Raw genomic sequence first — 27,389 nt, forward strand, 5'->3', positions numbered from 1 at the left:
TGACTGACTCGGAAGATGAATACACCCCTTCCAAGTATCAGCTCCATCATAGAAAACCAAAAGAAGGTGGAGCTGTGGGACAACAATGAAGAGATGAAAAGAAAAAATAGAGAACAAAACGTCTGTTCTCTTCTTTCCATGAGGTTTGTGACTGGGTTGGACTGTCTGACCGTGGTGCTGCATTACTATCTAGTGCAATCCTTGAAGATTTAGGGTTCTTACAAAAGAGGATCCTTCCAAAGTCATAGATAGGAACAAAGTACGGAGATCGAGGCAATCAAACGGACAACATTTGACAAAGGATGCACATGGGAAAGTATAAGTTGCAGGCATCTACTTTGATGGAAGGAAAGAAACTCTTACTACGGAGAAGATTGGAAATAGAGACTATAGGAGAAATGTAATTGAAGAGCATATTTATATAGCTGCTGAACCAGGTTCAGAATATCTATGCCATTATTAACATTCAACTGGTTCTGAAAAGAGTAATATAAAAGAATTTCAACTGAAAAAGTACTGGCGATTTGATGAGCTGGACTACTGTAAATACTGGGAATAAATCTGGGGTGATTTGTCAAGTCGAGAAAAGCCTTGCCCACCCAGTTCATTGGTTCATCTGTCAGGTCCATGGCAATGAGCTGTCACTACGTCACCTTTTTGAAAAACTCGATGGTAAAACAAGTGGGCCACATGGCTTCGCAGGACCAATTGGGAAAAGCAATCTCTAATGGGACTGTTCCTGACACACTGTCAAGGAGAAATCCAGGAAATTTAAACCACTCCAGATGGCTCACAACAGCCAATAGGATTCTCCGCCTGTAAGTTGGTACACAACATCCTTCAGAACAACGTAAAACACTTTTTTTTACAACAAAGGAGACAGCTCAATGACACAAAAAAGGAAACAATAATAAAAAAAAACGCTACTCGCTGCTCCTAAAAAAAGAATCAAAAGAGGTGGCCGAAAGAGTGGTCAATTTCGGGAGAAGAGGTGTCCTGATACCCTCCTCTTGAAAGAGTTCAAGTCGTAGGCAGGAGAAAATACAGGTGAAGGAAGGCTGTTCCAAAGTTTACCAGCGTGAGGGATGAAAGAGTGAAGAGGTTGGTTAACTCTTGCATAGGGAAAGCATGAGTAGAAAGTCGTGTGCAGCGGGGCCGCGGAAGGGGGGGAGGCATGCAGTTAGCAAGTTCAGAAGAGCATTCAGCGTGAAAATATCGATAGAAGATAGAAAGAGAGGCAACATCACGACGGAATTTATGAAGTAGAAAACTATCAGTAGGAGGAGGAGAGCTGATGAGACGAAGAGCCTTAGACTCCACTCTGTCCAGAAGAGCTGTGTGAGTGGAGCCCCCCCCCCCCCCACACACACACACACGTGAGATGCACACTCCATACGAGGGCGGACAAGGCCCCTGTATATGGATGGCAACTGTGCGGGGGAGAAGAACAGAACGCCCAACCTCGAGGAAGCTGATTTATCGAGAGAGGAGATACGAAGTTTCCAGTTGAGATTTAGAGTTAAGGATAGACCGAGAATATCTAGTGTTGAAGAAGGTGACGGCGGAGTGTTTTTGCTGAATAGGGATTGGTGTCTGAAAGATTGTGTCGAGCTGATAGGTGGAAAATTGAGTTTTGAGGCATTGCAGGACACAAGGTTCCTTCTACCCCAATCGAAAATGATAGCAAAGTCTGAGGTTAAGCGTTCTGCAGCCTCCAGTCTGGAGTCGTGTACTTCCTGTTGGGATGGCCTTCTAATGAAAGAAGTTGAATAATGCAAAGTGGAGTCGTCGGCGTATGAGTGGACAGGACAGTTTGTTATGGAAAGAAGATCATTGATGAATAACAGGAAGAGAGTGAGTGATAGGACAGAGACTTGTGGAACACCACTGTTGATAGGTTTAGGGGAAGAACAGTGACCGTCTACCACAGCAGAGATAGAACGGGCGGAAAGGAAACTGGAGATAAAGGAACAGAGAGCATGATAGAGTCCGAAAGAGGGTAGTTTAGTAAGAATAGACCTGTGCCAGACTCTATCGAAGGCTTTCGATATGTCTAGCGCAACCGAGAAAGTTTCACCGAAACGGCTAAGAGAGGATGACCAAGAGTCAGTTAAGAGAGCAAGAAGATCGGCAGTAGAATACCCTTGCGGAACCCATACTGGCGATCAGATAGAAGGTTGAAGTGTAAAGGTGCTTTCGAATATTCCGGTTAAGGATTGATTCCAAAGCTTTAGATAGACATGAAAGTAAAGCTATAGGGCGGTAGTTTAAGGGATTGGAGCGGTGTGCCTTCTTAGGCACAGGCTGTACAAAGGTATAATTACAGCAGGAAGGGAAGGTAGATGTTGATAGGCAGAGACGAAAGACTTTGACCAGGAAGGGTGACAGCACGGAAGCACATTTTTTAATGACAATAGGAGGCACTCCATCAGGTCCATAAGTCTTCTGAGAGTTGAGGCTAGAGAGGGCATATAAAACATCATTATGAAGAAACTTAATAACAGGCATAAAGGAGTCAGAGGGGGTATGAGTAGGAGGAATATGCCCAGAATCGTCCAGGGTGGAGTTGTTACAGAATGTTTGAGCGAAGAGTTCAGCCTTAGAGATAGATGAGACAGAAGTGCTCGTGTAAGGGTTAAGGAGAGGAGGGAAAGAGGAAGAAGTGAAATTGGTGGATATATTTTTGGCTAGGTGCCAGAAGCAAGGGAAGAAATAGATAAATCAAGGTGTTGACATTTTCTGTTGATGAAAGAGGTTTTGGTAAGTTGGAGAATAGATTTGGCACGATTCCGGGCTGCAATGTAAAGTTTGTGATTAGTAGGAGTGCGAAGGCTCTGGAACCTTTTGTGAGCTGCCTGTCTATCTTTAATGGCACGAGAACAAGCATGGTTAAACCAAGACTTTTTAGCATGAGGAGTAGAGAAAGAACGTAGGATGTATGCCTCAATTCCAGAGACAATCACCTCTGTGATGCGCTGGGAACACACAGAGGGGTCTCTCTCCTGGAAGCAGTAATAATTCCACGGGAAATCGAAAGTACATCCTCAGGACGTCCCACCTAGCTGAGGCAAAATGCCAGAAGCATCGCCTCTTTGGTGGGTCCAGAGGATGAACAGGAGCGACAGGACAGGATACATAAATAAGGTCGTGATCGGAGGAGCCCAACGGAGAGAACAGTTTGACAGAGTAAGCAGAAGGGTTAGAGGTAAGGAAGAGGTTTAGTATGTTGGGCGTGTCTCCAAGACGGTCAGAAATACGTGTAGGGTGCTGAACCAACTGCTCTAGGTCGTTGAGGAGGGCAAAGTTGTAGACTTATTCACCAGGCTGGTCAGTGAAAGAGGATGAAAGCCAAAGCTGGTGGTGAACATTGAATCAGTGAAGGGAGAGTGGGTCAAGATGTGCTCCACTTTAGAGTTCAAGTAGTCAAAGAATTTTACATAGATAGCAGAGTTGGGTGAGAGATAAACAGCACAGATGTAGTTAGTAATAGTATGACAATGAAGTCTTAGCCAGATGGTGGAAAATTCAGAAGAGTCAAGGTCGTAGGCACGAGAGCAAGTTATGTCGTTGCGCACGTAGACGCAACATTCAGCTTTGGATTGAAATTTAGGATAGAGATAGTAGGAGGGAACAGAGTAGAGATTGCTGTCAGTAGCCTCAGAGACCTGTGTTTCGGTGAGGAAGAGAAGGTGAGGTTTAGAGGAGGAGAGATGGTGCTCCACAGAATGAAAATTAGTATCCTACATATCATGAATATGAAATATAAGTACTTAGCTACAAAATAACATATACAAGAGGTCGTTGTGGTTAATGCTGTCCATATGTTTGTCAACAAATGATGGACGATGGACTGACGGAGTGGATCATCCGTGCCGAGCGGCCGCTATTTCGCTGACGTCATTTTGAGGTCATTATTAACGTCGACGGATCCGTCAAAACGGAATAGTGGGAACCTCGCCTTACTCATTTCCCTCACCTCCTTCCTTTTCCTCCATCCCCTCATGTCCTCCCTTATTGTTTGGCTCCCTCACATTCCTTTACTTACACCCCTCTCCCTCGTATCACCTCCCTTACTCCTTACCCCCCGCCCGCCCCTCCTTGCCGCCTTTATTCGCTCTCTCCTCCTTTCACTCCATCCCTCCTTTCTCTCTCTCCCTCCCTTCTCTTCTTCCATCTTCTCTCCTCCCTTACTCTTTCTCTCCCTCTCTTTCCTTTTCCTCATCTCCTCCCTTCCCAGTTCCCACCTCCCTAATCCCTTACATTCTCTCCCTCTCCTCCCTTACTCTTTCTCAGTCACGTTGTTTTGTTTAGAGGTGAGCCGAGTACCGCCCCCCCCCCCGTCCCACTTTGACCCGTTCTATTGTTATATATTTCCATTATTTATATTCCCCTTCCTTCTGTTTCCTCCATTCCTTCTTTCCTCTTCTTTGTTCTTCTGTAATTCTCCTTTATCACACTTCTCATATTACTGTTATTATAATTATTATTATTGTTATTATTATTATTATTGTTATTATTATTATTGTTATTATTGTTATTATTATTATTATTATTATTATTATTATTATTATATTATCTTTATTATCTCTCTCATATAGGAGAAGAAGAAGAAGAAAAAACTATTAAAACAAGAACAAGAAAAAAACGACCTCTATCTGTGGAAAATGATTATAATTGGTTTCATGCACTTAATTAATATTCCTTCCTTTACTGTTTTCTATTATCATATTACGAGTCTTATCATTTTCTCCACTGCATGAATATTGCACACATGTTTATTGTATTAACTGAAAATCACACAGTATGCGCTAACCACTCTTGCAGGAAGGCTGTTACAGTGGCGGACGACTCAATTCGAGGAAGGAAGGAAGGAGGGAGGGAGGGAGGGAGGGGGCGGGAAAGCAATTTATTCTCTTCTTTATTCTTTGTTCAAAATCTCATAATAGAAGGGTGTCGATCCAGTGCAGATGTAGCTAACAGATGTGGCGTAGAGGACCTGGAAACAGTTTCTTTTTTCCTTTTTTATATATGACCTAAAGCGCCGGCAGGCTTTTTTTTATTCGGGGTCTAATGGTGGGCCCGAGCCCGTTATGGCGCAGACAATTGTTTATAGTGGCGCAATTATTATTGGCTCATGCTGTCCCCCGGAGATCTTTCTTGACTTCACTTGCATAGCATCTTCTAGAGTCCGGGTTGGTGGGTAGTCTTCAGGACAGCATGTGAGTAGTCTTAGGCCCCTCGGCGGTGACTGAAGAATCCCAGGTGGTTAGCGGCGGATTCCAACCTCATCATCATCAAACCTGCGAATGCGGGGCCGGCACGCTAGCCACTCCGCCACCACCTCAGAAACATGGAAACATGGAAATGCAGGCAACATAAAGCCTATTGGCTCATTACGAGGTTGCCGGCTTTGGTGATTTAATCTGCTCGACAGCCACTTGGGGCCTGGGGAGCAGATGAAAGCACCTCGATATTGAGGAGCAGATGAAAGCACCTCGATATTGAGGAGCAGATGAAAGCACCTCAATATTCAGTTTACTCCCGACGCAGCGAAGTGAAGGTCGATTCTATATTTGAAGGAGTTGATAGTATTCGCATTTACTACTTCTGAAGGAAGATTGTTCCAGTGACGGATGACTCGGTTTGAAAAGAAACTCCTTCCGATGGGAAAGACTCCGATGGTTTGGACATCTGAAGAGAGCAGGGGAGGATACAGTGCTGGGAGTTGTGGAGAGATTAGCAAGACAGGGTATCTAGTGCAGCTAGATGTGGCTAAAAGATGTGGAGTAGAGAACCTGGAAACAGTGCTCAGAAGGGAGACTCCTATAGTTCGGACATGTGAAAAGCAGGGGAGGATACAGTGCTGGGAGTTTTGAAGAGATTGAAAGTAAAAGGAAGGAGACCAGTTGGTAGACCTAGGAAAAGGTGGAGAAGGTGTATACAGGAAGACTTGGCAGTGATGGGATTGGATGAGCATCAGGCAGAAGACAGAGCAGAATAGAGGAGACCAATAAAGCGTCCAACCGCTCAGGAAGAGTGAAAACGGACGTTAAACGAAATTATGATGATGATGATGATATCTCATAATAGAAGAAGAAAATAACAGAACTAAGAACATTAAGTGACCTTGGATACGTTCAGTTCACTCCCGACGCAGTAAAGTTACTGTCAGTGGAAATGGAGTTGATCGTTTCCGCACTGACTACTTCTGCGGGGAGGCTGTTCCAGTGGCGGACGACTCTGTTCGAGGAAGGAAGTATGGAGGAGGGAGGATGGGGCGAGAGTTTTTATTCTTTTCGTTAATCTTATTCTCTCGTTCCATCTCATCCTTCCACATGCTACCTGCCACATATACTTCACTACTCTGTTACTTAACTTTACTTTATGATCATTTCACTTTACTTTCAGATTAAATAAGTTAACTTCCTCTGCATTGCGCCACGTAGTGCTACAGCAGACGCTTTTAAAATTAGGAACAGCAGACGCTTTTAAAATTAGGAACAGCAATCGCTTTTAAGATTAGGAACAGCAGACGCATTATACATTAGGAACAGCTGACACATTATAAATTAGGAACAGCAGACACATTTAAAATTAGGAAGAGTAATCACTTAAATTAACTTGAGAAACAAACAAAGATTAACATGATCCTGAGGGGAATTAAACACCCGTTTATTATATATATACATGTCTGTACATCATCAAGACCCCAAGACCCAGACCAGACATTCCTTTTATCCCAATTGGAGATGATAGCAAGGTCTGAGGTTAAGCATTCTGCAGCCTCAGTCTTATAAACTAAAAGAGATTTTTACGACAATTTCAATAATATGATTAATACTGACAAATGTGTCCTATGCGTAGACTATCATATAACATCGTAGACGCCATGACACCAGGTTGCCAGACCTCGATAATTCACACCTCAGTCTCGGGTGCCGCGACGAAAGCCAAGGCTGCAACACAGAGACGGCCTTGGCACAGCACAACTATAACTCTTCCTCCTCATCTCTCTCCTTTCCCTTCCCTCCTCTTCCTCCTCACTCAGGCTTAGTGATGCGGAAGACGAAGACGACCCTCCTTGTCACAGAAATAGTTTGGGACGGTGCGCCGCTCCACCTGAAGGAATTATGACCATCATTTCAAATACATGACCTTCTCCCGCTGGCCAGCTCCTGACCATCTCCTTATACCAGTGTCGTGACAGGCGCCCATACAGTGAACAGCCCCGCCAGACAGAAACCTTGATTAGAGTAAATGTTTTCTTGTACCAACGTTGCCAGATAGTTGTACTCAGTCTCTTATATTTACCAACTTCCGACCCCAAAACCGTCTCCTGGGGCTCAATAACTAAATTCATTTATATCTGTCGTTAAAATAGTTAATTCCTGATGTTTCTTGGCAATAGTTAGGTGTCAAAAAACGGTAAATACTATGCTCTGAGTACGATAATCTGGCAACGGTGCTCCCTACCTTCTTCCACTTCCCGTCCGCCTCCAGCTGGTCCATGTAAGGCTCCAGCTTGTCCTTGTAGGAAGGCACGGTCTGTAGGTGCTCATGGCGCATCACGATGATCACGAAGCCTCCTGGAGTACCGGAGAGGAGGAAATAAGTTAATCATTGGGGCATACGCTAGGGGGCGCGTCGTCTTGCCCACCTTAGGAAGACCGCCTCAAGGTTTATTCCATGCAAATCTGAAGTCTCTATGTAGGCTCTTTCCCATCCTAAACGGCGCCTAAGTTCGCCTGTTTGAAAAGCCTCTAGTAAAAGTTGCTGGGATTACCATGAACTGTTTAGCGATCCTATAGTAGGAGTAGGTAGGAAGACACCTACCGAACGGGCGTGACCTACTCCCGGTGAGGATATATGAGAAGCGAGGAGGATGCTTAAGCCCTTCAAAGACCCATCCCATGTCCTTACTAACCGTTTCCCTTATGTCTCATCAACACCAGAGAGCAGTTCAGCATGCTCTCTAAAGACAGTTCCTCTCTCTTTCTACACCACACTATATTCACACAACACACACACCTTTTCCCAAAATTCAAAATTATAAATGGCGAAAAATAACAATGCCTCGGAGTCCCCGCCTGGGGGGAGGGGGGGGACCATAATTTCCCCCAGGGAGGACTCCCATTCTGGCTGCCGACTTGAGAGGTGTCCTGATAACTCTTCGAACCTCCTCCTTATCAATTTTTTGCAACATTCGCGGTCTTCGTTTTAATTTTCATTCTGTGGAACACCATCTCTCCTCACCTTCTCTTCCTCACCGAAACACAGGTTTCTGAGGCTGCTGACAGCAACCTCTACTTTGTTCCCTCCTACTATCTCTATCCTAAATTTCAATCCAAAGGTGGATGCTGCGCCTACGTGCGCAACGACATCACTTGCTCTCGTGCCCACGACCTTGACTCTTCTGAATTTTCCACCATCTGGCTAAGACTTCATTTTCATTCTATTACTAAATATATCTGTGCTGTTTATCTATCACCTAACTCTATAAATATGTAAAATTCTTTGAATATTTGAATTCTAAAGTGGAGCACATCTTGACTCACTCTCCCTTCGCTGAAATCTCCATCATGGGAGATTTCAATGTTCACCACCAGCTTTGGCTTTCATCCTCTTTCACACACCAGCCTGGTGAACAAGCCTACAACTTTGCTCTCCTCAACGACCTAGAGCAGTTGGTTCAGCACCCTACACGTATTCCCGACCGTCTTGGAGAGAGGCCCAACATTCTAGACCTCTTCCTTACCTCTAATCATTTTACTTACTCTGTCAAACTGTTCTCTCCGTTGGGCTCCTCCGATCATAACCTTATTTCTGTTTCCTGTCCTATCGTTCCTGTACATCCTCTGGACCCACCGAAGAGGCGATGCTTCTGCCATTTTGCTTCAGCTCGGTGGGACGATCTGAGGATGTACTTTTCCGATTTCCCGTGGAATGATTACTGCTTCCAGGAGAGAGACCCCTCTGTGTGTGCCCAGTGCATCTCAGAGGTGATTGTCTCTGGAATGGAGGCACACATTCCACGTTCTTTCTCTACTCCTCATGCTAAAAAGCCTTGGTTGAATCATGCTTGTTCTCGTGCTGTTAAAGATAGAGAGGCATCTCACAACGCTAACTATGACCTTTACATGTCAGCCCGGAATCGTGCCATATATATTATCCGACTTACCAAAACTTCTTTTATCAATAGAAAATGTCAACACCTTGCTTCTTCTAATTCTTCCCGTGACTTCTGGCATCTAGCCAAAAATATCTCCTTCAATTTCACTTCTTCCTCTTTCCCTTCTCTCCTTAACCCTGACGGCAGCACTGCCGTCTCATCTGTCTCTAAGGCTGAACTCTTCGTTCAAACTTTCTGTAAAAACTCAACCCTGGACGATTTTGGGCATATTCCTCCTACTCATCCCCCCTCTGACTCCTTTATGCCCGTTATTAAGATTCTTCCAAATGATGTTTTCTATGCCCTCTCTGGCATCAACTCTCAGAAGGCTTATGGACCTGATGGAGTGCCTCCTATTGTCCTTAAAATCTATGCTTCCGTGCTGACACCCTGCCTGGTCAAACTCTTTCGTCTTTGCCAATCAACATCTGCCTTCCCTTCCTGCTGGAAGTATGCCTTTGTACAGCCTGTGCCTAAGAAGGGTGACCGTTCCAATCCCTAAAACTACCGCCCTATAGCTTTACTTTCCTGTCTATCTAAAGCTTTTGAATCAATCCTTAACCGGATGATTCAAAAGCACCTTTCCACTTCTAACCTTCTATCTGATCGCCAGTATGGGTTCCACAATGGGCGTTCTACAGGCGATCTTCTTGCTCTCTTAACTAACTCTTGGTCATCCTCTCTTAGCCATATCGAAAGCCTACGATAGAGTCTCTGGCACAAGACTTTGCTTACTAAACTACCCTCTTTTGGATTATATCCCTCTCTCTGTTCCTTTATTTTCAGTTTCCTTTCCGGCAGTTGTATCTCTGCGGTGGTAGACAGTCACTGTTCTTCCCCTAAGGCCTAAACCTATCAACAGTGGCGTTCCACAGGGCTCTGTCCTATCACCCACTCTCTTCTTGTTATTCATCAATGATCTTCTTTCAATAACAAACTTTCCTGTCCACTCATACGCCGACGACTCCACTCTGCATTATTCAACTTCTTTCAATAGAAGGCCATCCCAACAGGAAGTACACGACTCCAGACTGGAGTCTATCATTTCCGATTGTGGTAAAAGAAACCTTGTGTCCTTCAATGCCTCAAAAACTCAATTTCTCCACCTATCAACTCGACACAATCTTCCAAACACCTATCCCCTATTCTTCAACAACACTCAGCTGTCACCTTCTTCAACACTAAATATCCTAGGTCTATTCTTAACTCAAAATATCAACTGGAAACTTCATATCTCCACTCACGCTAATTCAGCTTCCTCGAGGTTGGGCGTTCTGTATCGTCTCCTCCAGTTCTTCTCCCCCGCACAGTTGCTATCTATATACAGGGGCCTTGTCCGCCCTCGTATGGAGTATGCATCTCACGTGTCTCATCACCTCTCCTCTTCCAACTTATAGTTTTCTACCTCTTAAATTCCGTCGCGATGTTGACTCTTTTATCTTCTATCGCTATTTTCACGCTGACTGCTCTTCTAACTTGCCTCCTCCCTCCCCTGCACACGACTTTCTACTCATGCTCATCCCATACTGTCCAAACCCCTTATGCAATATTTAACCAGCATCTTCACTCTTTCATCCCTCACGCTGGTAAACTCTGGAACAATCTTCCTTCATCGGTATTTCCTCCGGCCTACGACTTGAACTCTTTCAAGAGGAGAGTATCAGGACACCTCCTCCCGAAATTGACCCCTCTTTCGGCCACCTCTTTGATTTTTTTATAAGGATCAGCAAGTAGCGGGCTTTTTTTTATATTATTGTTTCCTTTTTTGGCGCCATTGAGCTGTCTCCTTTTTTGTAAAAACATTATCGCGCTCACGCACGCACGCACGCACGCTCGCTCACCGTTCTTTGCGACGCGCACCAGGTCGTCGAGGCCACTGAGTGGGATATGACCTTCGCCCATACCACCCGAGGTGACCACCAGGTCGTATGTGTCTGAGAGAGAGAGAGAGAGAGAGAGAGAGAGAGAGAGAGAGAGAGAGAGAGAGAGAGAGAGAGAGATGTATAAGAAAAATACGTATATTAATCTTTAAATATGAAACAACAACAATAACAATAATTCCACTCACACAGCTCTCCTGGACAGAGTGGAGTCTAAGGGTCTTCGTCTCATCAGCTCTCCTCCTCTTACTGACAACCTTCTACCTCTTAAATTCCGCCGCTATGTTGCCTCTTTTTCTATCTTCTATCGATATATTCATGATGACTGCTCTTCTGAACATGCTTACTGCAGCCTCCCTCCCTCCCGCGGCCCCGCTGCACACGACTTTCTACTCATGCTCATCCCTATACTATCCAAAACCCTTATGCAAGAGGTAAACTCTGGAACAACCTTCCTTCGTCTGTATTTCCTCCTGCCTATGACTTGACTTATTTCAAGAAGAGTGTATCAAGACACCTCTCCACTCGAAATTGACCTCTCTTTTGGCTACTCTTTACTTTAATCTTTTATGGGAGCGGCGAGTAGCGGACTTTTTTTTTTGTACTCTTGTTGAACTTGAGCCGTGTCCTTTGATGTAAAAAAACAAATCACTAATACCTTTGGGCACGGTGGAGTGTCCGCTGCCGATAAACTCCAGGAAGTCGTTGGTATAGATGCCAGTCTCCCGTTGCTTCATCATGCCCTCCGACGGGTCCACAGCGTCTATGTGCCTGTGGGAGTGGCTGTAGTAGTTGTAGTAGTAGCAGTATTAGAAGTAGAAGTTATAGCATTAGTAGTAGTTGTTGGGAATCAGTAAATTTACCCTACCCAACAGTTAGGTCACTCGCAAAGTGAATAACACACCCGTCAGACAATCCCAAAGAAACAAGTGCTTACCAGCTATTAGGTGGTGAAGGTATCCAACAAGCACCTCCAGACAGCCGAACAAATAATAATCCTACCGGATCCGTGTAGTAAAAATCTATCTGTCTCAAATAACTGCTGGGGGCACTTAGCTGAGAAGCGGGTTTCAAAAGATACTGTTGTCTCTGAAGTCTCGTTGCCGGGTGTAGTATCCCTCGAGTCAGGTAACAGAAGGCACACTGCGTCCGAGTTAATGGGTGGGCTGCGGTGCCTTGGTCTTTACTTTGTGAAGGCCGGTGGTGGAGTGAGAGAAAACCAACCACGTGGGTCTGAAGCGATATTTTGAATTTATCTCGCCAGATGGCGTGGCTTTCCTCTCTGTTTCCATCGGTTAAATTAAATAATCCTTGCTCTTTAATTGTAATTCAGCAAGAACAATTAGTTATTATTTCATGAAAGGAAACACTTCACTATTGTTATTCCTTTCATGGTAAATATGGTTAGTCTTCAGGCAGTGAATAAGTTGATTCTGTTTCGGTTTGGGAACCGATGATCGAAGTATTTAAGTACCCTCCGAGGCTTATTTGAGCTCAGACGATACTCATAGTTGGCTTGAACTGTCGGCCCGATCTGCGAGAGCAGTACCTCTCCCGGTGTTGTGATGTACATGAGAATGTTTCCCTTTCCCTAATGCTGGGAGAAAAGGCGCTCACCCCTGGACATGACGTCATAGGGTATCTGCAGGAGATGGGCATCCTCCATCTCTTGTAGGGTCTCTTCATAGAAAGTTATTTGTATTTCACTAATGCATTTTTAATAAACATTTTATTATATTTTAAACTAGTGCTATATCTGAATGGACCATTTCAAAACTATCTTCCTAATAATATTTATCACCCTTAGATTATTTTAATTATTTGCCTTCCATTTTATTACCCCGGTGCCATATGACCAAGATGTTGCGGCGCCATTAAAGAAACTCTAAATCAATCAATCAATCAATCCCTCTAATCCCAAGCCATTCATAACACCACGCAGTCGTATTATGAATGTATGTAAATTCCATAAATAGATAACGTACAGACTAACAGTGAGACAAAACGTCATGCGCAGGTCATCGCTAGATCTGTAAACAATGGGGGTTTCCCCGGGCCAAGCCACAGGGCTCCATTTTAAGTTAGAGTCGATGGACTATAGTAATGCCGCTCCTACCCGCTCCCAGTTCCCACCCAGCGGCCCTGCCTCTACACAAGCTGCTGTAATTTCCAACACATCGTCTTCATCTCTTGGCGTTGGACTCGTGTTGAGGCTGAGGCACTGGCAGGCAGAAGGCAGTGGACTGGAGGATATTTAAGTATGGTGACCGGACATCCCCCTGTCTGCGGCCCTGCGGCACCCACCTGAAGCCTTCCCGGTGGAGTTCGCGGCCCACGCAGCCCGTCCCGGCGGCCACGTCCAGCACCCTGGCCTTGGCTCGCCGCTCCGGGGGTACCCAACGCAGCGCCTCCTCCAGCGTGATGGCGGGGCCACGGTACCCGCCTTTCCAGATCATCTAAGGGGACGGGGAAGCGGGTGATTACAGGTGCGTACCCCAGGGGCCGCATCACTTCACTCCCGGACCTCACGGAGTAGTCGCCGGTATAACGCAAAATCATTCCAGCGATACCCCATGATTCTGCGTAGGCACTTGGTACTGAAGGCATCTCTCTCTCTCTCTCTCTCTCTCTCTCTCTCTCTCTCTCTCTCTCTCTCTCTCTCTCTCTCTCTCTCGCACCACGACCCGGTCTGAAGAACTCCTGGAGAAGTACCGTAGGCTCATCCAGCAGTATAAGTCTAAATCCCCTAACATTTTGATTTCAGGAGTTCTACCACGGACTTGGGCGGAGGGCGACTTTTTCAGTAAGGCCTTCAGCCTAAACAACCGCTTACAGACTCTTTGTAGGGAGCTTGACGTGGAGTTCTTAAACGCATGGGACAATTTCTATGGACAAAGTGAGCTCTTCCACAGGGACGGATTGCACCTTTCTCCCATCGGGGCAGCCAGATTCGGAAGGCTCCTCAACGACGCAGTACGTGTCATCCGAGCAAAAAACGAGTCACAGCCACGTCCCCCCACCCCACCCGTGTAAATAGACGCCGTGCATCGCAACAAACCCGTAACCGTGATCCCGCAAGTACCACCACCTCTATTACCAAGCCTCTAGATAACTTAAAAATCCTTAGTTTCAATGCGCGTAGCCTAAGGAACAAATTTGATGAACTGAGATGTCTTGCTCTAACAGAAAATTTTGACATAATTGCTATAACCGAAACATTTATCGACACCACAAATATTGATTTAAGTTCCGAATACAACATAGATGGCTACAGACTCTTCAACAAAGATCGTGTAAACCGTAGAGGCGGTGGCGTCGCCCTTTATGTCAAAAGCTATTTGCAACCCACTAACAAAACACCGGGGAACAGTAACGTTGAACATTTGTGCGTGCGAGTAAACATTGCAAAAGTCAATTTAAATATATCTGTCACCTACAGACCTCCCGGGCAATCACTCGATGACGACCTTGAAATGTACAGCGTCTTAAGGCAGTCACTTAATAACAACGACTCACTGATATTAGGAGACTTTAACCTCCCCCATATCGACTGGGCGACACTGTCAGGTACAGAAGGCGAGTCACATAGAATGATCGAATTTCTAGAAGAAAATTATCTAAGCCAAATGGTTTCTGAGCCAACTCGACAAAATAATATACTCGACCTTGTTATAACGACCCTCGGTGTTTAATACTAACAGTCTTCCTCTCGCTCCCACCAACACCAGTACTATTGTAAATCTCGAGCATGCATTGCCTAATTTTGAAATAACAACCGATGAAGTCCTTAAAGCTCTCCATTCACTTAAAACAAATAAAAGTCCAGGACCCGACAAAGTATATCCTATACTGCTTAAAGAAACAAAGAGCGAAATACTCTCCTCCCTCACTACCGTATTCAATATGTCCTTGCGACAAGGCATCGTCCCTTCGGATTGGAAAAAGGCTAACGTGACACCGATTTTTAAGAAAGGAGACAAAAAAATACCAGGTAACTACCGACCCATTAGTCTAACTTCAATTGTAGGTAAGCTACTCGAGAGCATAATTAGAGACATATTTTGTGAGTTACCTCGAAAGCCACTCATTAATTGGGGATTCACAACATGGCTTCCGTAACAAAAGATCCTGCCTGTCAAACCTACTGACCTTTTATAACGGTCTCTTCTCAATTTATGACGTAACCAAATCAGTGGACGTAGTCTATCTTGATTTCAAGAAAGCGTTTGATAAAGTCCCACATCATAAATTACTTTATAAATTAAAGCAAATAGGCATTGACGGTCAAGTAAAAAAATGGATCGCGAATTGGTTGAGCAACAGACAACAAAGAGTTGTGATTGACGGATTTAACTCAGAGTGGGCGCCGGTCACTAGTGGCGTCCCTCAGGGCTCGGTTCTTGGCCCAGTGCTCTTCATTATTTACATCAACGACGTGGATGTTGGACTCAATAATCGCATTGGTAAATTTGCAGACGACACAAAGATTGGTAACTCGGTTCTTACTGACGAAGACAGGCAAAGCCTCCAAGAGGATTTGCACAAAATTTCAGCTTGGTCTGATAAATGGGAGATGCCCTTTAACGTAGACAAGTGCCAGGTCCTTCAAGTTGGAACAAAAAATAAGAAGTTCGATTACGAAATACACGGCGTTAAACTCACAAGCGTTCAGTGCGTTAAGGACCTGGGGATTAAAATCGCGTCAAACCTCAAATTCTCACATCAATGCATCGATGCAGCAAATAAAGCGAACAGAATGTTGGGCTTCATTAAAAGAAACTTTTTATTCAAGAATAAAGATGTAATACTTCCGCTCTACAATAGTTTAGTCAGACCCCACTTGGAATATGCGGTACAGTTTTGGTCTCCCCACCATGCAAAGGACATTGCTAAACTAGAAGGTGTTCAGCGTCGAGCAACAAAAATGATCCCTTCCTTGCGCAACAAATCTTACGAAGAAAGGCTTTCCACCCTTAACATGTTCTCTCTTGAGAAACGTCGCCTCCGAGGAAAACTGATCGAATGTTTTAAAATACTTAATGGTTTCACGAATGTAGACAGAACAAAATTGTTTATGATCGATGACACTTTGCGAACGAGGAACAATGGCACAAAACTCAAATGTAGACAAGTAAATTCAGACTGCACCAAATTTTTCTTCACCAACGTTGTAGTGCGAGAATGGAATAAGCTCCACCATCAGTGGTCCAGTGTAACACGATTGACTCCTTTAAAAACAAGCTCGACCGTCACTTCCTTGAACTTAATATTAACTAGAGAAGAAAAGCAACGTTTTGGAGCCATCTGATTAATGTAAAATCACTTAGGTTTAAGGACAGACCACCTAGTCTGGACCATGGGGTCTGTGTGGTCTGATTTTCTATGTAAATTTATGTAAATCTCTCTCTCTCTCTCTCTCTCTCTCTCTCTCTCTCTCTCTCTCTCTCTCTCTCTCTCTCTCTCTCTCTCCTCGTAGTTCTCGGACCACTCGTCGTAGCCGGCCGCCATCTCCTCCGGCGTGACCCCCGACCTGTGGACGTTCTCGTTCGCCCTCATTGCCACGTCGCCCCGACTGCCGCCCTCAGACATTATCCTGCAGCAGGGAAGAGACGGGAGAATCACAGGCAGGGCATGACTACAGTACATTACAATTCCTTTATACATCCTTTATATATTTACGAAGGTAGGTACGGTTTTCTAGCCCTGCGCCGCACTCCTCGCTGATTTGACGGCTGGCTCTCAAGCTCCGCCCACCTCCATGACAGGTGTGGCCCGCCTCTCTCTCTCTCTCTCTCTCTCTCTCTCTCTCTCTCTCTCTCTCTCTGGAATGGAATAGACTAAGCAATCACATAGTTAGTGCATCGACGATAGCTTGGTTTAAGAGTAGACTGGATAGCTACATGGACGAGGATGGCAGGTGATAGTGAGGTGTGGGTGCAGTAAGGCTCTCCGGCTTATTGCACGGCCAGCTGAAGTTGCTCTCTCTCTCTCTCTCTCTCTCTCTCTCTCTCTCTCTCTCTCTCTCTCTCTCTCTCTCTCTCTCACACACACACACACACACACACACACACACAGGCTTCACGGTCTGACAGGGCGACGGTTCGAGCCCGCTCAGGCCGGATTCTTTCCGTTGACTAGGAGTGGTTACTATCCCCCCTTGAGCAAAGGGGATGGGGTGTGTGGTGTGTGAGGTACTGGCAGTACCCATAGATCGACGATAAAGAGCACTTGCTCATGTTGGGAGGGTACCTGCTGCTGGCGATTACGAGTCCAACTCGTGATCAGGTCGTGGTGAATTACACACACACACACACACACACACACACACACACACACACTTTACACGTGGCAATTCCTGGCCGGCAATACAGCCGCGACGATCTAGCGGCTAGACCGTCTGGGTGCTCTCGGGAGAAAGTACCTTCACACGTGGGAGGAGCCGCCGGGAGCATCAAGACGTAAACTGCTAGTAAATGCAAGGGCATGAATTCACCCCAGACACCCCAAAAGGCTACTACCATATCTTAAAACCACAATGAGTTTGGTCCATCAGCCTAATATTGTAGAAATACTTTAGTAAACGAGTTTTATCATAAGTAGTATTGATTGATTGACTGATTGTTTATTGTTGCATTTAACAACAAAGGAGAAGGGAGGAACATGCCATCCCAACTCCCAGGCATTACATAGTGTGATTATATAATACACGAAAATAACCGTTCCTTATACCTCCTTCGATATCTCGCAAAGAGATAAACATTTCCCGCAATGTTGCTGCCACTCCATCAAAAGTTGTTTTGCGCAGACTCTGCTTCTTGTAGAGCTTATCTTGTGGGTCCCACAAGTGTCGATGCTGTCTCACTTCCTCTAGCAATGCCACCTCGGCCTCCCGGCTCCAAATATTGTTATCTGCATCTGTCATTTCTTGTTTTATTGGCGCCGACATGTTGTTTACCTGGCCGCCAGTCGGCAATACAAGACGGACACGCTCAGCTGCAGAGAACTTGCCGCGAGAAGAGCTCCCAGACCCAGACCCAGACCAAAAATGCTGCCGCGCCTGTATTGCCAGCCGCGAATTGCCAGGTGTAAAGCCGCCTTTAGAGGTGAGGTTCGTGATTTAAATGAGAAGAGATCGCAAGAAGAGAAGAGGAATCTTTTTGGAGAGTAATGGATATGAAAGTGAGAAAGTAGTTCATAGGGTCGAGAGGAAGAAGGGAATAAAACTAACAGAAAAGGAGAAAGGGTGGAAAGTGACATATACGAATATTAATGGAATAGTTTCATCGTAGATAGAATTAACGACTATTTGAGAGACAAAGAACCTGATATTGTGGGGCTGACGGAAACTAAGTTGTGACTCAATTGAGGTGGTGGGGATTGGAGAAGGTGCAAACAACATATGGAGGAGAGACAGAAAGATAAAACAGGGAGGAGGTATGATGTTAATGGTTAAAAAAGGCATTAGGGTGGAGGAGGTAATTGAGGGTGAAGGCTTGACAGAGGTGTTGAAAGTGAAAATTGTGGGTGCTGAAGGAAGAAGGAGGCATTATGTAGTAGGGTATGTGCCCCCATGAACAAGCGTATGGGGTTGCGGGAATATAAACAAATGATACAAGAGACGGTGAGTTGCAAGGATGAAATGTTGAGGGCGTGTGAGAGAATACTTATAATGGGTGATTTCAACTGCATGGAGGTGGAATGGGAGGATTGGGAGACGCAGGGAGCAGACGAGTCGTGGGGAGGAAGACTCCTGCGACTGGCAGTGGAACATGTGCTGACTCAGTGGATCAAGGAACATACCAGATTCGGGAAAGAAGGCGAGGCATCAAGACTAGACCTGGTATATATTTAGTAAGGCGCCGGAAATAATAGAAAATCTTAACGTAGATTGTCCAATAGCGAAGAGTGACCATGAGGTTGTGGACTTTGAAGTATCAGAAAATAAAACGATTGACCGAAAAGAAAATCACAAAATTGGGAGAAGCAACTACTGTGACTTTGTTAGCATGAGAACCTTTTTTGAAAATGCAAATTGGAGTGGGCTGTTCAAAGCCAAGAGTACACAGGATAAGTGGGAGGCGTTTTTAAAGCTATACAAGGAAGCCGAAAATAGATATGTCCCCAAGGTAACCAAAAAGGATGTTGGTAAAAAGGTGGTTTAACAAGAGATCCGAGATAATTAGAAAGAGAAAAGAGGAAGCTTGGAAAGGATGGAGGAGACGAAGAAGAATTAACTCGTGGAACGATTTCAAACAAGCAAGGAATGAATATACAAAGATTAGAAGAGAAGAAAAAGGAAATATGAAAAGATATAATCGACCAGGGAAAAGACCTACCCAAACTATTTTATAGACGTGTGAACGCCAATTAAAGAATAGAAAAAAATCGATAAACTGAAAATGGATGAAACCACATATGAGGACCCAGCAAAGATGGCAGAGGTGATGAATAACAGCTTCCATAGAATGTTCACAAAAGAAGAATTTGTACAACCCCCGGGCCAAGAACAAGGAAAGGTTATGCAAGAGATTCAGTTAACGGTGCAGGAGGTCAAAGAAAGTTTGAACAAATTGGATGTAAGAAAGGCGACGGGGCCGGATGGAGTATCAGGGTGGATCTTGAAAGAATGTAGTGATCAACTTGCAGAGAACCTGCACTCCATAATGAGTGCCTCTCTGAGTGAAGAAAAGGTACCACAAGATTGGAAGAGAGCAAACATAGTACGGTACCGATTTTTAAGGGAGGCAAGAGAGCGGACCCATTAAATTACAGACCGGTATCACTCACTAGTGTGGTTGCGAAGGTATGTGAGAGACTGGTTAATAACAGGTGGCCGGATTTCTTAGAAAGTGAGAAAATTATATCGGATTTCCATCGAGAGAGAGAGAGAGAGAGAGAGAGAGAGAGAGAGAGAGAGAGAGAGAGAGAGTGTGTGCACACGTTTACACGTGAATGCTGATGAAGGAGCGGAACATCAAAGTCTCGACTCTTGATAATACGCCTCGTCTTCTCTCTGGTGTTATTATTTTGTAGTGGTTTAACATGTGTTACATACACATGCTACATTTATTTCCACCTCTTAATTATGGATAAAGCCTCCCTTACACTTCCTGAATAGCAGTGAACCTCTCCGCTACTCACAGCCGAACACGACGAACATCGTTTATTCACAACAACACTTGAGTAGCACTACTGCGACGTTGCCGGTTGGAGGGAAGGCTTACCACAGGAACAGGAAGAGGAACTCGTTTCCGCAAATGTACCAGGAACATCAACAGCTCTCTCCTCCTGAATTTTGCAAAATCCAGAAAGTTGAGAATTGCGGGTTCCTGGTACCAGAGACCAGAGCTGCACCGCTGGACTTGATATAGCGATGCCGGAGGTGTAGCTAAGGAGATCGACCACATTCTCGTAAATACTCGTTGGAGGATCCTTCAGAACTGCAGGGTTTACCGGAGTGCTGCGTTCTTTGCAACTGACCATAGGCTTGTTGTTGCAACACTCAAGCTTCATGTTAGGTCAAAAAGAATCTCGAGATGCAACACTACTGTGTTCCATCTCGAGAGGCTGAAGGACCTGGCATGTGCTCAGGAGTATGCAGTGACGGTCTCAAATCGGTTCGATGTGCTCAGCACCCTGGAAGACCCTGTAGAACTGTGGAATACCTTCAAACGTAAGACTCTGCAAGATGCCGAGGAGTGCACTGGAGAGCGCCCGAGATCTAGGAGTGCCTTTGCCTCGGTGGAGACGTTGGATAATATTGAGGAGAGTCGCGCTGCCAGACTTGCTGGGAAGCGGGACCAATACAGGGCTCTGTCGCGTAGGACTAGAGCTCTCCTGAGGAGAGACAAGGAGAGGTATGTCAGGAGTCTCGCTGAGGATGTCGAGGGCCATTTAAATGCGAATGACCCCCGACCTGCTTATCGAGCCGTGAAGATGCTCCGCTCCAAGTCTCCCTCTTATTAGGTGAGCACTATCCGAACAGCTGACGGCTGCCTCGTGTCTTACGTGAATGGGCAGAGGGCACGTTGGGCTGAGAACTTTGAGCAGCTGTACATGGTGGACTCTCCACGTCGGCAGCTTCCAGTTGCTGGGTTACAAGTGGTGGATGCTGACCCACCCATTGACGAAAGTTCATCCTCTCTGGTTGAGGTCAAAGAGGCTGTGGTTAAGTTGAGGGGTGGGAAGGTACTTGGCATGCTGTCCGGATCTTCAATCAACCTTAACTTCAGCAACTTCGGTCAAGAGGAGCACCGGGAGGCATCATGGGCCAAGCAAGTCATACATCACGCCAGCCACCATAAATAAAATTAGCTTGCGCCACTAACAGGCTGGGGCCGTCTATAACGCCCCTCAAAAAGCCCTACCGGCGCTACAGACAGCACAAAAAAGTGTAGCAAATCTGAGGTATTCCAGTGGAAAACAAGTTCGCGGTCCTCACCTGTGTTTCTGGAGTGACGGGAGGAAATGTTGTGGGCAGCCCGGCGTGGCGATAAATCTCATCAATGTATTTTAGTCTATCCGATCCTGATCTGCGCATGCGCAGAACCCAATGTTTACTATCACAGAGTGTTGATATTAGTTTGTCCAGGCAAGATGGCGGCAATACAGCATGCTAGTTTTATGAGAGAATGGCCAAATTCCAGGATGACATTCAAGGGTTATCACATTTATCACATTTACCGACATACAAGGGGTATAGGTTATCACATTTATTACATTTACCGACATACAAGGGGTATAGGTTATCACATTTATTACATTTACCGACATACAAGGGGTATAGGTTATCACATTTATCACATTTACCGACGTACAGGGGGTGCAGGTTATCTCACCAATCACATTTACCGACGTACAAGGGGTGCAGGTTATCTCACTTATCACATTTACCGACACAGGGGAAGGTGGGGCAAAACGGCACCCTTAAGGTTTCACTCCAGATTTTGCATCAATTTTGTAGTATATTCAGAGATAGCTGGTGTTTTTGCAATCTTTATTCATCATTAAACAAAATAAACTCTCTTTGGAAGAACTACTTTGGATCCTTTACTCATGAATTAAAAAAATAAAATAGCCACAAGTGGACCATTTTGTACAACGGTCGGGGCAAAACGGACCTCACTTATGGGGCAAAATGGACCTCATATGGAAATGCTTGGTAACATGCCAAACATACGTTTTGACAGATAATCACATTAGAAAGATTACTTAACAAAACTAAAATAATCTAGTTCTTATTCCATTAGAAAACAATTGCTCTTAGGCTCAGTAGCATGAACAACAATGAATTCCAAATGAAAAGTGATATTACCTTCCTGAACATCAAGTTCTTATTCCATTACAAAAATAAATGATCTGTGGCTCAATAGCATGAACACCAATGAACTCTCATGAAACTACTCACAAGTTAAAGTGAAATTACCTTTCTGAACATAAAAGTTCTTAATGCATTACAAAAATAATTGTTATTTTGCTCAATAGCATGAACAACATTAACTCACAAACGAAAAGTGACATTACCTTCCTGAACATAAAATTAATATTCATATAAAAGAAACAGAGAACACTTTGTCCTTATCTTTGTTCACTGAAGTTGTGAGTTAGTTAGCAGCAAAAAATAATTATTATTGTTAAGTGGGCCGTTTTGCCCCAAGGGCAATGAAAATGTTAACAACAATCTCAGCGGAACAATGGCGGTGCAGAAAAATGTTTCAGTAGTCAGACTCATGCACAGAGTAATACCAAAGAATCATGCAATAACACATGAAATTATGAGTCACAGTACTCCTATAAACACGATTTTATCAGACCCTTACCAATAGATCAGCTGGTGATAAAATATTCTGGGATTTTTCACACACAAACAAACGACGGCGTCCAAACTTGCCCCGATGTCACAGCTGACTAATGAGCCGAGGAGTAAGTCCATATCATTATCAATAGCTGGCAGAAGCTAAAAACACAGAAAACGGGGTGGTCCATATTACCCACCCATGCCATTTTGCCCCACCTCCCCCTACAAGTGGTGCAGGTTATCTTATTTATCACATTTACCGACATACAAGGGGTGCAGGTTATCTCATTTATCACATTTGCTGACATACAAGAGGTGCAGGAATCAACTTTCATATTTCACGCATTTTCCAATTTCAAAACATACGTCATCATTTACTTTCATAAAAAAACAAATATAAACTCGGGTGGGACAGATCACAATAAGTAAGCGAGAAAAGACACGGTACCGTGCCGAAAATAATCCGCCCTGTGTATGTAAACAAAGTCCGCGCATGCGCAGATCAGGATGGGATGTTCACCCATAGCGGATCGTTGGCAACACTGCTTACATCACAATGGCCGCTTCCCCGCTCCAACTAAAACAAATGTAGGCTATGCCTTTTCACTGGTGTTCTAATGCGATTCTGTTGATTTCTCGACCTCATTTAAAATGCATATTAGTCGATTTCATGCTCCCCCACCCAAAAACCCCGTGTTCCCACAGGTCCCCCAAGATCGTTTAGGGAAGGGGATAGGCATAACTTGAAAAGAGGCATAACTCGAAAAGTAGACATTTGCGACGGAAATGAGGAACAAAATCACGGAATTCTCTACATCTATCACTAGAAAAACATGAACCACGTGAGAAAATCGTTGGTTGGGTGAAACCGTAAATTGACCAAAAAAAGTTACTGCAAAATAATAGCAGTTTTCTTAAATGCATAATAATAACTTAGTATTCGTAAATGCAAAGTAATGGCTTAGTTTCATAAATGCAAACGAATCGCTTAGTATTCTTAAATGCAAAATAATAGCTTTGTAATTCAATTCACAATAGCCTACTAGTTTCCTAAATGCGCCGGCTGGCATGGTCGATGACGTCATTACATAACATTGTCAAGCGAGAGTTAAATGGTTTCATCATTATATATTTTTAGATCATATCAGAATATTTGTGCAAGTTATCAATGTTTTCTTCGTATTTTCTTAGGGAGGACGTTGCAGGAATGAATACAACATTTATTCAAATGCATAATAGCCTTGTAAACAACTTTAGCTGTCCTTGACTAAATTTGAACGAAATGTAAAAAGAGACATTTTCCTCCACAAATTACAAACTTGTTATCAGTGTGCACAACTGACAAATTCATATATAATAAATTATGGAGAGTGTATGTAGTGACATATCTGAACATTAGCCTCTTTCCATGCGGTGTATATATTTTAAAATCGGGGCCGGTGAACGAAACTCAGTGGACAGTGTGTCAACACTTGTGTACCACGATTGTACAACAGTAGTTTTCCTGGGTTATTGGTCATGGAGATCCCTGACTTTAGGCACTGTAAAGCCAAAGACAGGGAGGGGATGGTAGTTGGGGTAGTGCTAATTGCCATTTGAGCTATGTAAAAAAGCAACGAAAAGGGGGTGGGGGGGGAAAAGGGCAGTATACACGATTTGCCGTTTCTGTCGTAACCGACGGTGGAATTTACGAGCTCACATAACTATACACGGAAGGAAGTACTCTTGTAGGTGATACAATCCTTTCACTTTCTTATTCCAGAAACATCAGTACAAACCTCTTGTGCTGCTACGAGGCAACCCACGGAAGTACTTACCAGGAATCGGTGTTCGGTCCCTCAGGCTGCCCCTCCGTCGCTGCGTCAGTCTAGGTTACACGCGACACAACAACTGGTCACATGCGTTCGGAAGAGTATTTAGGAGCCTCAAAGGGTACGTGATGGTTACACTTATAACAGGGCATGCGCCACTACCGCCGGACTCCTCATATGTGAGCTCCGTCACCTCAGGCAGCCGTGCGCCACCCTGCAGTGTTGCCACCGGCCGTTGGGGTAGATTCCTGGGACAAGGTTACCTGAGGTCTACTCAGAATAGTATACTCAGTATGACTTGATTAACGATGAGTGAAGGGTATTTGCTTTGGAGACTATTTGAGAAAATATCACCCGCTAAGAGTTAAAAAGTAAAGTTGATTATGGCGGAATTTGAAAACTTTCCATCGCCTATAGATGACTGAACTTCTGTTGGAGAAACAAGCAATGAAACCTACTCGTCCCCGGATCCGATGCGCGTTAACAAACAACGTCGTTGTCTGAGAATTACAATGCATTTCTTATACATTTTTATTTTCTTGAAAATGAAGATTACGAGGATTCAAAACAATTACTTCCTTAAACGCTGAGCTGCATACACAAAACAAAGCAAATATTACAAGTGTAAACACAAGATTTACTCATGCCCGTTAAGTGCTTGCTTCGTGCCTACGTGTGGAGCGCTGCCACCACTAGTGGAGGGAAGTGATGCAACATCTTGTCAGGATGGCACGACAGTGTAGCGCAAGTCATATGCAACCTTACCTCCCATAATGGAGGCTCGTTACTCTTCATATATTATTAGACCTACCTTTCGTGATTTCCCTCAGTTTAGTGAGGACATACAGGTCAGTAGACTGATGATTTGCTCTCTCTCTCTCTCTCTCTCTCTCTCCACTGCCCACCCCACACGTCAGGCCCGTCGGGTTATCAATTTTTTTTCCCGTCCGCTGCCGATTGTTAATAAAAAACTTGACTTTGGAAATAAGCGAGATACGGTCATTTTCAATTTAGATATGTTTGCTTGAATTACCCTGTACGTTTGTGTGTGTGTGTGTGTGTGTGTGTGTGTGTGTGTGTGTGTGTGTGTGTGTGTGTGACTGAGGACTGAATATATTTTTTGGCTCGGAGCTCCTAGTTAGGGTAAAGTGGGGTAAGATGAACCACTTTTTAGATTTTTCGACCTGGGGTCTTCCCTGGTAACGTGACCCTGTCTCTGTCAGTGTTCATTTGAGCAGCTGTCATTTACCTTTAACCATAAACAAAATTGATATTCTCCTGATAAGGCTTTCACCTTTTTAAAGCCTATAAAAGAGGATATTACACATTTTTTTATGTATCAATAGTACATATACATCCTTTTGAAAATTTAGCAAAATGCACTTATGTCCATCAACAGGCCTACGAGAGATTGAATCTTCCCAAGTCACATGGGAACACAAACTGGTTCGACTTTCGCAGACTACCAGACAAGTTTTTCGGAGCTGGTAGTGTCACCGAAATATCTTTTTTATCGAATGATGCTTCATCATTGTGGTCGATTATGAAGGCCTATTTGCTTTCAATGGGCCTGTGTCCCGGGATTCTCTTCATGAAAACTCCCTCGATTTCATCACCGTCGATTACGTCGACTCTTGCGACATATCTTTGTGTGGTTCCCTTCATGCTATGAATGTTCACTACCACGAAACCGCCTTCCATTAACTCGTCATCCGATATATCGTCATCAGAGTCTTGTGTAAGTGAATCCATGGTCTCGCATGCATCGTCCTCACTATCATCATCCGAAGTGGCATTATAGATGCTGACTTCTGTCTCTTACCAAACAAATTCTTCACAATTTCTTTATTCGCCTTGGTGGCCTATTTTTCTTCTCTCTCTGCTACTTCATCCCGGACTGGCGTATCAGTCAGTATTTTTGTGGCCCTTTTCTTTTCTTTCTTTCTTCTTTTTTCCATCGTCGAATGCAGCGGAGGCCCTTTTCATCACATCGAGGGGTACAGGGGCCCGGCCCGTTTTTCTGATGTACTTTCGCGGCATCTGATATCAAATAGATTACAATGAGGATTAAAAATAATCATTCACACATGATGGGTAAGATGAACTGATGGTTCATCTGTCCCCAAACTTAAAGGTTCATCTTACCCCTCCGCGGCCATTTTGAATGAATCGTTTGTAAATATGTTAATACAAACCGTTACCATCGAAAACATGGACAGAAGAATTATCAAATACTAAACTAATCACCAGCAATTTGCAACAAAAGTAAGACTAATACATACCAGAGTAATTGACGATATTCTCGGCTTCCAATATTTTACTTTTCAATGGAAGAAACATTTTTTGCTGTAAAAACTGACAGACTCTCCACAGGAACGTCTCGCTGCTACCAGAGACACGTGGTGACTACTGGTTTGGTTGTGCAGCATTAGAGCTTGATGCAATCTGTGATCACGTGATCGCAAGGGGTGGTTCATCTTACCCTACGGTTCATCTTACCCCACTTTCCCATACTCGTATTACAGAGGTATCTGACACAGCCGCACGACGCGCGGGGGAGATAACCTACCCCCCTTTGCAAGGCCACATCACTCTAGCTTCCTCACCCGCAGGCAGAGCTCGGGTCAAAATTAGGGCCGACATGTGCTGTTAAACCACCATTTACTTCTATAATCTTGGCTTTACCCTCGAAACAAGCAGTTTCAAGATTGCAAAGGGAAGGGTTTTCAAAT

At 44.4% G+C, this 27,389-nt stretch overlaps 1 protein-coding gene across 6 annotated transcripts in view; it reads right to left on the minus strand.

Moving 5' to 3' along the window:
- LOC127002534 (demethylmenaquinone methyltransferase-like) overlaps positions 1-27,389 on the minus strand; it is a 213,657-nt gene that overhangs the window by 34,090 nt on the left and 152,178 nt on the right. Inside the window, exons 1-5 of one of the 6 annotated variants that reach the window (XM_050868605.1) lie at positions 24,664-24,817; positions 13,354-13,505; positions 11,708-11,832; positions 11,011-11,103; positions 7,136-7,586 (exon numbers count right to left, since the gene is read on the minus strand). In XM_050868605.1, coding sequence (XP_050724562.1) covers positions 7,357-7,586; positions 11,011-11,103; positions 11,708-11,832; positions 13,354-13,505 — 600 coding nt within the window. In that variant the 5' untranslated portion in view covers positions 24,664-24,817 and the 3' untranslated portion in view covers positions 7,136-7,356. Of the gene's footprint in view, positions 1-7,135; positions 7,587-11,010; positions 11,104-11,707; positions 11,833-13,353; positions 13,506-24,663; positions 24,818-27,389 lie in introns of those variants that run through there. The other 5 variants (XM_050868602.1, XM_050868600.1, XM_050868601.1 and 2 more) reach the window with 5 other exon arrangements.

Source organism: Eriocheir sinensis, chromosome 23, assembly GCF_024679095.1.
Source record: "Eriocheir sinensis breed Jianghai 21 chromosome 23, ASM2467909v1, whole genome shotgun sequence".
Taxonomy (NCBI): Eukaryota; Metazoa; Arthropoda; class Malacostraca; order Decapoda; family Varunidae; genus Eriocheir; species Eriocheir sinensis.